Here is a 13,371-nt window from a genome sequence, read left to right on the forward strand (position 1 = left end):
TATTTGCAATTACACATTTTACAATGCAATTTGACTGTATACATAGTATACTAGTCAGTATACTAACATTTGCAATGATATTCATAAACATTAATATATAGCATTGTATTGAGACTTTACAGATAGAAGGGTGGTGTATAAGACAGGCAGGAGTAATTTAAGAACTACATTAGCGTGTGGTATTAGAGGAAATGGGATAAATAAGTTTAAGTGTTACTACAGAAGTAGCAATAAAATTAAAATCTGGTCATGCTAAGTTAGAAGTAGGTATAGTAGTTTAAGTACTACAATAAAATGTACTATTAGAAAGGGATAAGAAGGTTAAGTGACTTAGTGCTTTAAAGGGAGGTATAAGAAGGTGATGAAGGATCTTAAGAGAAGCTATATCCCAGGTGAGGGGGCAGGGAGAAAGCCAGGAGGGAGAGAGGAAGTCTTTTAGTAATGGTTTGAAAAGATGAATGTGTGAGATAGACCTGATTGATACAGGAATTTTACTCCGAGTCCTAGCTATATTACTTGAACAGAGACTGACCCCAGCAGACCTCTGTGGTTTGTAGATGATAAGCAGCTGTTTATCCTTTGACTGACAAAGACAGTTTGATATACAGAACTGGAGTATGGGGCTAACTGCTGGCCAGGAAAATGGGCTATAGACAATTTTGTGGGTTAAGATGAGCTGGGTATAAGATAGGTGGTGAGGAAGTTCGAGTCAGTTGTGTTTTTAGTATTAAACTGTGGTGGGTCTGGTAAGGTTTTTTGCAAGCAAATCCAACAACTTTGTTGAGCACTGTTCAAGTTTAGAACTAAGTGAGGCTTGTAGGTTGGTCATTACAGGGGCTACATATAAAACAAAGAGTAAGAGGTTAATTGGTAGCTAAAGTTACTTTGGCAGAGTCTGTAATTTCTTTGTTTTGTGAAGGGTACCCAGTTTTTGATGGGTTTTCTTGATGCTGATGTGGATATGTGAATCAAATTTAAGATCATAACTGACTGTCATGCCAAGTAGTTTTTTTATGTGAAGTAACTTCAATCATAGCATTATTTAGGGAAAAAATTTAAAGTTGTTTTTGCATGGAAATAGGATTTTGTAAAAAAAGAGAAGTGATTTAGTTTTTTGGGATTTAGTAGCAGGTGATTATCCTGTAGTCAACATTCAATAGACAAAGATTTCTCGTGTAACTCTTTGAAGATGTACAAGGATATCTGAAGTACATATTAGAGAAGAATTGTCAACATATTGGATGAAGTAAGCTTGCTGACAGGATTTATGTAGATTGTTAGTGTATATATTGAAGAGTAGAGAGCCAAGAATGGAACCCTGCCACATGCCAGTATTGACAAGAAGGAAGAGAGAAAAGGTGGAGAGCCATTTAACAGACTGATCTCTGCTAGTTAAGTAGTTGTTAAACCATGATAATTTGGATTGTGATGTTCTAGACAAGACAGTTGACAGAGGGGTTTTTGGTGCAAGACTAGATCAAAAGCTTTAGAGAGATCAAGGAATACAAAGAAAATGAGTTTGCCTTTGTCCTGGCTTTGTTAATAGTATCAGTGAAGGCTAATAAGGCTATGATAGTGCTATGGGTGGGTCTAAAACCATGATGTGTGAGAGTCAGGAGCTTTTCCTGAAGGATGTGTGAGAGTAGTTGTTTGTGAATGCACTTCTGCAGAAGTTTTAACAAAGGAGACAATGTGGAAATAGGCCTGAAATTGGTTAATGTAAAGGCTGACTACTAATTCATTGACAACTTTTAATTGGTGCTCTTTATGACACCGCAGTAGTGCTAACTGAAGTCTGGATGAAGTTTTCAATGTCTAATGTTATTTTAAGGTCCAAAAATGATGTAGAATGTTTGCTACTAGTAACAGTCCTTTTTTTCTCTAGCAGCAGAAGCAGCAAAAACATGGATAAATGACACTGTTGTACTTCTAGTCATAAAACGAAAAAAGTAGAAACACTACTTAGTAAATTCAGGAAAAATAGTAACTAAAAGGTGTTAAAGTTCAGGAAAGCTTCCACTGAGAGCATGTGAAAATGTTTCTGAAGAGAAAGTGAGACTGTCCACATCTTTACAAAAGAGTGAACCAATGGCAAATATTCTGTAGCTGGCCTCATCTTAAATGGCTAATAATTCCTAAAGAAAAAATTGTAGTGCATGATTAAAAGGTACAACTTGTATACTTTGATGATTTAAATGATGTGTTTATAATCTTATAATCTTTTGAAGTATTAGAAAATCTGAGTGCTTGAATGAGCCTTGTCTGCTGCAATGACTCACTTTCTGCCAAGACTTTCATTTAGATTGACTTAAATCCTCCAATTATCTCATGTCATTATTGTTATTCATGCCTTTTCTTATTTTCAGGTTACACCACAAAAAAGTCAACTTAGAACTAATGCAGTACCTCAATAAACAAACTTAAAAAACAAAAACTGTAATTAAAAAAGAAGTTATATACTCACCATAACGTTCCATGTATGTAGTCCATCTCGCCGAACATTATTACATGTGGGTTCGGAGCCGATCCTCGGCTCCTACTCGGCCGCTTAGAAAGCCTGAAAACTTCTGATTGGCTTGTGGCTAATAGGTATCCCATGATGCATGCGCACATTCCCCAGATCTTGTTTGCTACTAGTCTACCAGAATAAGACAGGAAAAAGAAGAAAGGTCCGGAAGAATAAACTGTAATAAAAGGAGCCCTTGTGGCAAAAACCACTGTAGAAAAGGAAAAACTGTATCCAGATCCTCCAGGAAGGGGGCTGGGGGTGGGTGGGTTTGTAATAATGTTCGCAAGATGGACTACATACATGGAACGTTATGGTGAGTATATAACTTCTTTATGTTATGTAGTCCTATATCGCCTCCATTATTACATGTGGGACAGCGTCCCTAGCATCTTGAATGGGTGGCTCACTGGAAGATACTCCTGAGTACCATGGAACCAAACGAAGCTCTACCTCTGGAAGTTAAATCCAATTTATAATGGGAAATGAAGGTATGAGGGGTAGCCCATGTTGCTGCTGCACAAATACTATCAATAGGTGTCCTGGCTTGGAAAGCAGCAGAAGTAGAGAAGGACCTGGTGGAATGCGCTTTGACTTTAAAGGGTAACTCCTTTCCCTGAGAACTGTAAATAAAGGAAATACAACTAGAGATCCAGTTTGAAAGTGTAACCTTGGAAACTGGCAAGCCCATTATTGGCTCAGCAAAGGAAATAAACAGCTGTTCTGACTTTCTAAATTCTTTGGTCCGGTGGATATAGAAACGTAGTTGCCTGTGTACATCCAATTGGTGGAATGTATACTCTGCTTTACTGGAGTGATTAAGGAAGAACACTGGCAATTCAATTGTTTGGTTTAAGTGAAAGTGAGAACAGACTTTAGGAATAAAAGAAGGGTTGGTCCAGAGAGAGACCCTATCTTTGTGAAAAATTAAATATGGAGGTTTAACAGACAGAGTCTGTAATTCAGAAACTCGCCTGACTGAGGTTATTGCTACCAGAAAAAGAGTCTTCCAAGACAGAAATTTCAACTGACAACTATGGGCTGGGTCAAAGGGTGGCAGAGTAAGTCTAGACAGAACTAGAATCAGGTCCCAAGGAGGAATGGGGTCTTGCACAGGAGGTCTTAACATCATGGAACCCTTAAGAAAGGATTTGCACAGTTTGTGAGACATAAGACTGGAATCATTAATCCCCACATGGAAATTAGATATTGCTGCTAGTTGAACTCGGAGTGCAGCAGCTGCTGAACCTTGATGAAAGAGTTCTGAAAGAAACTCTAGAACAATAGTAATGGAAGCTGTAAATGGATCAACTTCACTATTGTGTGCCCATATGGAAAATCTCTTCCATTTACAATGATACAATTTTCTGGTCGAAGGCTTGTGAGAAGAGGTAATAATATGAGTTACAGCTGGAGACAAATCATGAAGCCTGACTAGTGATGGAACTGGAGCAGCCATGCTGTCAGTTTGAGAGTGTGGAGACTGGGGTGAAGAGAACCTGACATGTGTGCCAGGAGGTCTGGCACTGGGGCCAGAGTCCAAGGGCAGTCCAACAGGTGAGACCCGAGAAATGGGAACCAAATCTGATGAGGCCAGTAAAGAGTGATGAGGATCATCTTGCTTCCCAACAGCATTGCTTTCTGTATGACCTTGGGGATGAGTGGAAAAGGAGGAAAAGCAAAAAGGAGTCCTGGAGGCCAATCGTGGACTAGTACATCTCTTGGAGACTCCCCCGGAGGGGGGATGAGAGAGAAAAAGGTGCTGCATTTGGTGTTGATGGGACTGGCAATGAGGTCGCAGCAGGGTTGTCCCCACGTGAAAGATCATGCTGGCTATTTTCTGGTTCAAGGGCCATTCATGAGGTAACACTATTGCCCTGCTTAGCTTGTCCGCTATTACGTTGGAAGTCCCTGGGATGTGCGTTGCAATGAGAAAGCATTGCAAAGAAATCGCCCAATCCCAAACTCACATGGCCTCTCGACATAAGGGGTATGATCTGGCCCCCCCTTGTTTGTTTAGATACCAGACAACAGACATGCTGTCGGTCTGGATAGCTATCTTCCCTAGAGGGAGAAAGTTGTGAAGTGCTTGCAATGCTAGAAGCACTGCCCTCATCTCTAGGACACTGATATGCAGATGGGCCTCCTGCTCTTGCTATGTGCCTTGGACAGTCCTGCCAAGATAATGCCCCCCCCCATCTGAGAGGCCTCCGTGGTCACAGTGGCAACGGGTTGGTGCGGTACAAAGGGAGTCCCTGTGGTAAGATGACCTGGTTGAATCCACCAGCATAGGTCTTTTTTGCAAGAATCTGTAATCAGGATCTGATGATGTAGAGGCAACTGCTGAAATGACCACTGGGATGACAGGAGCCATTGGAGTATTCTCATATGTAGTCTTGCTAAAGGTACCAAGGTTATGGTTGACACCATAGTTCCGAGAAGCTGCAACACCACCTTCGCTTTGACTCTCTGAAGGGGAAGTATCCTATAAATTTGTTGCACAAGATTCTGTGTTCTGTCTGTAGGTAGTCTGGCTGTCATCTCAACCGTGTCTATGTTTGCTCCTATAAAAGTTATAGACTGAGTGGGCAAAATAGAGGATTTTTCCAGTTTATTGAGATTCCCAACTGGGAACAGAGCTTGATTGTGGAATCTCTTGATTGAATTAGGCGATGCCTGGTGGTGGTCATGAGCCAATCGTCCAGGTATGGAAAAACTTGGATTCCCTGACACCTCAAATGAGCTGTGACTACTGCCATACACTTGGCAAATACCCGGGGGGCTATGGTGAGACCAAAGGGCAGCGCCCGGAACTGGTAATGATTGGCTTCCAGCCAGAAGCGTAGGTAGCTCCTTGATGCTTTGTCCATCATTATGTGGTAGTAGGCATCCTGGAGATCTAATGAGCACATCCAGCTGTCTCTACCCAACAAAGGGAGTATGGATTGTAGAGTGACCATTCGGAACTTGGACTTCTTTGCATGCTTGTTTAACCTGCTGAGGTCTAGGATGGGTCTCCAGTCCCCTGTTCTTTTTGGAACTAAAAAGAACCTGGAGTATGTTCCAAATCCTGTCTGGTCTGTTGGGACCTTTTGGATGGCTCTTTTTAATAGCAGCTTTTCTATCTCTATAGCTGCTTGATCCCTGTGATTGGGTGGTACATCTGAGATCCTTTTGAGAGGGTGTGGTGGATGGGAAAAGGGTAGAGCGTAACCTCTGGTAATAATGTCTTGTACCCACTTGTCTTGAGTGCAATTTAGCCAGGCTTCTGGGTACAAGGACAGGTGACCCCGACTGGCTCCAGAGACGCACAGTCGGGTGCCACATCAGGAACACTGATAGGGACGGTCACGAAAGGAATCACAACCTCCCTGATTTTGTGGGCCTCCCCTGCCTCTAGGGTGACATCTACCATTATTCCCTCCTCCCCTGCCTCTGAAGGAGGAATCCTTTTGTGTGTCCTGGAAAGGTCTCTGTGATTTCTTGAAACACATTTTGCCACTCTTCTGACCTTTAGGGTAAGGTCTAGAAGGAATGGTACAACGGACTCCCATGGCAGAGAGAGTCTTTCCTTCCTGCTCACATCTGGAGAGGGTATCTTTCATCTTGGGTCCAAAAATAGAGGATCCATCCAAGGGAGCATTGGTGAATGTAGACTTGAAAGGCTCAGCAAAGTTGCATAGATGCATCCAGGAATGTCTCCTTAATGAGACTCCTGAACCTGCCGCCCTACTTGCACCAACAGCTGCATATGAGATCAGCCACATGGAAGAGTTAACAATAGATGTGAGGGTAGCCAACTGAGCCGACACTGTAGATGGGACTGCTTCAGTCGAGGTACCCTGAAGAGCATCTCCTAACTCCTTTAGGAGATCTCTCTGAAGTCTCGTAAAATGTGATAGTTCAGCGATTGGAGTGTAAAAGCCGCTGAAGAGAAGATACACTTCCCGTACCTATCCATCGTTCGGGATTCCTTATTAGATGGATGGATAGAAGAAGTCGTCTCTGCTAGCTCCTTCTTAGTGGCCGCTGCCACCACCATGGTATCAGCAGGTAAACCCTTAGATAAAAACTCTTTGTCCTTAGGGGTGGAGAGAAATTTATTCGGCCTCCTGGGGACCGGTTCCACGGCATCGGGAGTCTGCCATGCTTTCTGACTCATGAGATCTAGTAATTCATCAAATGGAGGAGACACCCATGAATCTGAGGGTTGAGACCCAAAAGCCTTCAGGTACACTGACTCCTCATTGGAAGGGGTAACAGTGGGTCAGCTGCCTCTCTGCCTGAGGATCTCCAAAATGTCTGCAAAGGAGACATCTTCAGAGGACGACTTAGGGGACCCCTCTGACTCATTGAGGTCAGTGTCAGATGTGACAGACTCATCAGGGGAGTCTACATGCTTCCTCTTACATGATCTCTTCTGAGGGGGCTCCTCAGTGAGGTCTTCTGGGGAGGTCTCGGAAGATTGGGGACCACCCAAATGGGGTTTCTGAGGCTGTGAGTCTCTACCATCCTGGGGGAGAGAGGATGCTGAGACCGTAGTTGGCACTTGAAGGAGTATAGCATCGGTACTCCTACGTGGTATGGATGAACTATCCAACATGCTCCTCATCTTCATGAAAAGCAATTCTTTTGGCTCCAAACGACACCCCGGCTCTGAGGAGAGCATAGGCACTGATGGCTCCAAAGGAATTGGCTCTGAGAATGATGTAGGGTCTGAGCTCACTTGGGCCGACGCACCAAGAGGAAGACTTGGCACCAAAGAGGTTCAGTTCCAAGTGTCCCCCTCGGGCCCGACCAAAGAGCTTCAGACCCTAGACACTTCGGACGGCGCCGACAGTGTTGGAGTGGGGCTTGGCTCCGAGACAACCACCCGGGGTGCTGGAACAGAGGACACCACTGTAGTCAGCTCCAAAGGCCCAATCTGGGTTGGAGGAGGAAAAAGAGCAGGGTCAGTAACAGGAGTCAGCTCCGAGACAGAAGTGGTCGGAGCCGATAAAGATGTTGGCAAGGCCGATGACTTAAGGAGTCTGAGCACCACTCTCTCGATGTCTTATTCAGAAAAGCTCCTGGAGGATCTGGAGACCTCGCTCTCTGTAATATAGGTGATTTTAAAGTAGGGGAGACCGGTGGAATGTCTGTAGACCGGCTCTGAAGCGGACTGCTAGTGATCGGCACCGAAGCACTGGGTGCCGATACTGCAATGTCCATGTCCAGTATCTCGATCGGCTCCGAGGACAGTGGAGCCGAAGAGACAGAGGCCATCTCCAATTTAGGTAACTTCTGTGGAGGTTCAGAGACAGAAGTTGAGGCTGGAGAAGGCCTTTTGGAGGTCTTGCCCTTATCTTTACTGGAAGAATGCGACCTAGCAGAGGAGGAAGAACTGGCTAGGTCTTCCTCGAAAGAAGGTTTTAACAAGCCTTTTAGAATCAACTTATACCTCCATTCCTGGAGCACTCTAGGACTAAAGGAATGGCAAAAGAGACAAGTCTCTTGAAGATGTATGGCCCCTAAACAGTACACACAGAGACGTTATGTCCATCAGTGATGGACATTTTTTGAGAGCATTTAGTACACTTTTTAAATCCTGACTATTTATGCTCTTTATGTTTTTTAGACATAATGGCAGTTTCAATATAGGCAATTGAAGAGAAAAAACAACATACTCACTCAACAAGAGAGGAACTAGATCCTCTAACTTAAACAGATCTAGCTCTATTTCTTACATCAAACAACCAAGGGAAGTTTTACTAGGTTTTCTAACTTAAACAAACCTAGTGTAAAGGAAAAGGGAACAGACTAATACCTCTAAGTAAAATGGTTTAGTCAAAAGCCCACACTCATGGGAACACAAACAAAAAAGGCCAACAGGCCCAAAATTTATATCAGAAAAGACAAATCCAGTAAAAAGTCAAGTCCGGTTAAATTGACACAATCGGTTATCACAATAACGCTAACAGCAATAAGAAAAGCACTTCACAAGAAGTTAAAAAAAACTTCTAACAATCAGAATAATAAAGAACTAAATCACGTAGCCACGGCCAACCAAAAGAAGCTTCCGACTGAAGACGCAGCAAATGAGATCTGGGGAATGTGCGCATGCATCATGGGATACCTATTAGCCATGAGCCAATCAGATGTTTTCAGGCTATCTAAGTGGCCAAGTCGGAGCCGAGGATCGGCTCCGAACCCACATGTAATAATGGAGGCGAGACAGGAATACATAACATTACATCTTATATGGCAACAATATGTAATATACATTAATATGGACTATATTACCACTTGCGATTCTCCTGTCATATTGTAGACAGCACATACTTACCTTTGTGCTTGTCTGGACTGTTATTAATCTTGCATTCTTTTTCCCAGTCATTTGAAATAATGTTTGACGTTAGCTGAATAAATCTTTCAAGGGGACAAGGGGCAGTGCAGTCTGGCAGCGTGATTTCGTAGGGCTCTGCAGCAGAATCATTCCGATAAAACATACCGATCTGATATGTTCTGTTCAACACAGAGACATAGAGCAGTTGTTAATAAATTGCTTTTATTTAGGTTACTTTTTGTCTGTTTAGCTGATAATTTCTAACAGATATAATTGACTTTTTTTTCTAAAACTGAATTTACTTATTTTTGCTGAGGAATGCATATCACATTGTTTACAGAGATAAATACCCATGTTAGTTTTCATAGCTAAATGGGCTTACAGGTACTATAAGAAAAAAACATGTTTTCTATGAAAGTGACACTTATTTTACTATACTAATATATAAATTGTTTACTACAAATTTTTAAAACATGTAAGAAATCATAGACTGATGTGCATGCCAGTTGATTTTCTGAGTCACACTCTCTTTTGAAGCACTGCTGTTTAAAGAGCAGCTCAGATATATATCTTTTGAGCTGAAATCATGAGTATTGCCAATTTCAGAATGCTAAATGCCAACCTGCCTGGTAATGCAGGTGACAAAGCTCAATGCACCTCTTATTTTGGGGGTGGCACACTTCCACTCCCCTTCTACTTTAATATTCTTACTCTGAGGTTGTACAGCTTTGAGGATATGTATAATAATTGGACTCAGGTAATACCTGAGTTGTTCTGATCTCTGAGTGGGAATATTAAAATACTGTAGGTGTTGGGAACAATGGGGGTACAGGATGGATTACCTCTTCTAAACTATATTGCTAATGTAGGTGTGGGGACAATGGGGGAGGGGTACAAGATGGCCTGCCTCCTGTAAAATACATTGCTAATGTAGGTATGGGGACAATGGGCAAGTACAGGATAGCATGCCTCCTGTAAAATACATTGCTAATGTAGCTGTGGAGAATGGTGGGGGTACAGGATAGGTTGACTTCCTGTAAAATACATTGCTAATGTAGGTGTGGGTAACAATGGGGGTATAGGATGGCTTGTCTCCTGTAAAAAACATTGCTAATGTAGGTGTGAGGAACAATGGGGGGTACAGGATGGCTTGCCTCCTGTAAAATACATTGCTAATGTAGCTGTGTGAAACAATGGGGGGTACAGGACAGCTTGCCTCCTGTAAAATATATTGCCAATGTAGGTGTGAGGAACAATGGGGGTACAGGATGGCCTGTATCCTATAAAATACATAGCTAATGTAGGTGTGGGGAACAATGGGGGATGCAGGATGGCTTGTGTCCTGTAAAAGACATTGCTAATGTAGGTGAGGGAATCAATTGAGGGGTGGCACAGGATGGCTTGTCTCCTGTAAAATACATTGCTAATGTAGGTGAGGGGAAAAATTGTGGGGTACAGGATGGCTTGCCTCCTGTAAAATACATTGCTTCTGTATTGTGCATTGTTTGAAATCTGATGCAGTGTTGTACTGTCTTGCAACAGCAGACATTTAGTTTTTCTCCAAAATTCCGGTCCATGGTACTCTCTGTATGTGCTGCTGTGATGTGTGCATCAGTGTTATTTCAGAATATCAGTGGAATCCCATTCATTTTATTAACAATCAATAAGAATTGGTTTATTTTACTTTTTATTCAGGCATTATTTCAAACTTGCTATCGTTTATTTCATTGAAATAATAGAATTTGCTACATCAATATATCATGACTAACAGCATACATGAGCAAGCAAAACCACATCTTCCAATATTTAACAACAGTTCCATTGTAGAGGATTGAAACTGAAATGACACTATGATCTAAGTACAAACTCACACTGCATTCAGTTGTTTTATAAAATAAGTTCTGTTTTATACATATAACACGTACTTTTCTGCAAATGGGGAAAAAAAATTATACGGACAAGGAGTGGATGGTTATATGGCTTTTATTTACATTGCAGGGAACTTGTATTCATATATCTTCCCCCTAGCTTATCTAGTCATGAGCTAACATGCACAAATGACGTCTAACCCCTATACCCATAGGCCTACATGTGTGTGTGTGTGTGTGTATGTGTGTGTGTATGTGTAAGTGTCTGTCTGTCTGTATCTGTAGATATAATGCTAAATAAATGTTGTAAAACCCCCAGAGTCATTCAAAAGACTGGAGGTAATAGGTTTTATTCCCTTCCAGATTTGTGGCATCATACTCCATTTCTGATCAAAAAGGAACTTTGTGCTTTAGATCACTGACTACATATATGCAAGAGGCAGAAAGAGCCTTACACAGTACAGAAGGCCTCCTTTAGAAAGGATATATGAAGAATTTTGGCAGGACATCAGTGTAGGACTGAGTGTGTCTAGCTATTCAGTTGCTCATGCCACTTGCATGAATACAGGACATCTATTCCCACTGTATCACTGAATGTTTAATAAAGAAGTCATCTTGTCCTCCAATTCACCTCCCCCACTCCCTCCAAAAAAAGTTTTCTTTGCTTTGGCCTTCAGTCTTTGGTTGACACTACCACTGCATAACTTCAGCAAAGCTTTAAATAGTTTATGTTTTTAAAATTGTAAATGCATAGCGCCACTTACCCATTATCTTCATATAACTCGAAAATGTGGCAGGCACTGTAAGGGGGTGTCTTATCATTGAAGACATTCAGGGCTATCTGCAGAGCTGCAACAGTTGTATCATGCTGCAATCATATAAAACCAGAATTAGCACTAAACATGCACTTTCTTAAACACACGTTAATACTGCACATTATTTATTGACATTTGGTAACTGGGAAAGTCCACTGGTTCAGTGATCCAATTTCAGTGATGGCCCGGGGAGAAAAGCTCCAAATACAAGTTACAAAAAATGGCATATCATTGTATCAGCAAGTATATACATTATATAAAAAAGCTAAAGAACAGTTGCAATGAGACAAAACATAATAATTGTATCAGCTCACAATACAGTTGCAAAGAATAGAGAGACATTCTATCATCTGCTATTTAGCATAAGCATCAATTACAAAGGTATGTACAGAATATAGTCAGTGTTTTTTTTTTTTTTGTCATTTAGATAGACAATCAATGGATAGGGTTAATCTACTAAGCTGTTAAGGTAGTCCAAGTAGCTTAAAGCAGAGTAAGTCTAGGACCAAGCTATAAAATGGGAAGAGTGCAAATTGGTGGATGAATAATTAAGGAACATTATTAGGTGGTTTCTACTGATTTTGTTGTAGTCATGGTGTTTTAGGCCGGTTGTTGCAGGAACATGTTTGATTATCAAGGTAATGGCACAGTTTTGAAAGCTTTGATGGAATTTGTTTGAGTGATAGAAGAGGGTATATAGAATTCCAAAGTTTGGCAATCGAGAAGGAATAAAGGCTTTGTCTTGCACGTTTGTTGGGTTTTGATATGCTTAGGAGCTGTTTATTAGAAGACCTGAGATGTCTAGTTGGGGTGTCTGTTTGTAACATGGTTTGAAGAGATGGGCAATAGTCAGGGTTATTTAGTAGTTTGGGGCGAGTGTTAGTTGGGAGTATTGTAGATAATGGGAAAATTCGAGCCAGTTTAAACATTCTAAGGCTTGGCAGTGGTGTGTTCTGGTTGGCATACCGGTGGCAAATTTTGCTATTTTGTAGTAGCAGAACTGTAATTTGCCTTGAGAGTAGTGTGTAGGTTACTGAAAATGGCGGTACCATAGAGAAGAGGAGGGAGGAGTAGACTATTAGCCAGTTTTATCTTGGTGGGCGTATCAGTAAAGAGCTTGTGCCTTTACAGATTACCAAGTTTGAAATGGGTTTTCTTGATTGTATTATGAATATGATTTTCCAAGGAGAGTTTGTCATCAGTTATAATACCCAGAAGTTTTGATGATTTTACTATCTCAATTTCAGTATTTGTTTGGGAAAAGATTTTGAAGTCTTGAGTCATAGGTTGTGATGAAAATATTAAGAGTTTAGATTTTTTTTGGATCGAATAGAAGCTGGGCATTGTTTAGCCTGGATTCAACAGAAGTAAAGGGTTTTTGTGTTAGAAGGTGGAGATCTGATATGTTGTTGGCAGAGGTGATTATTGTTGATTTGTCTGCGTATTGAATGAGAGTACACAGATGGGATGCTTTATGAAGGTTATTAATGAATATGTTAAATAGTAATAGGCCAAGAAAGGACCCTTGGAGAACTCCAATTCTGGTTATGAGATACTTGGATTGCTTGTTTTGCCATATGACAGACTGTTTCCTGTCAGAGAGGTAGTCAGAAAACCAAGTCAGTGTGTGTGGAGAGCAATTTAGGGATCTGAGTTGTAGTAGTAGTTTAGGGTATGATACTGTATCAAAAGCCGTAGGTCTAGTAAAACAACTGAAGTTAATAGACTAGCATCTAAAGCTTTGTTTACAGTATTGGTGAAAGACAATACAGCTATGGCTGTAATGTGGGCAGGGCGAAAGCCATGCTGGGCGGGGGGCAAGTAGGGTATTGTTGGTGATATACTTTAATGACTGAG

General features: G+C 41.5%; 1 protein-coding gene across 1 annotated transcript in view; it reads right to left on the minus strand.

The window, feature by feature from the left end:
- Positions 1-13,371, minus strand: part of LOC122797652 (prostatic acid phosphatase-like) — a 190,546-nt gene that overhangs the window by 14,117 nt on the left and 163,058 nt on the right. The window contains exons 6-7 of the mRNA XM_044066193.1: positions 11,464-11,567; positions 8,832-9,010 (exon numbers count right to left, since the gene is read on the minus strand). Of these exons, the coding sequence (XP_043922128.1) occupies positions 8,832-9,010; positions 11,464-11,567 (283 nt within the window). The remainder of the gene's footprint in view (positions 1-8,831; positions 9,011-11,463; positions 11,568-13,371) is intronic.

This window comes from Protopterus annectens, chromosome 3.part1, assembly GCF_019279795.1.
Source record: "Protopterus annectens isolate FY-2018-M chromosome 3.part1, PAN1.0, whole genome shotgun sequence".
NCBI classification, from domain to species: domain Eukaryota; kingdom Metazoa; phylum Chordata; order Ceratodontiformes; family Protopteridae; genus Protopterus; species Protopterus annectens.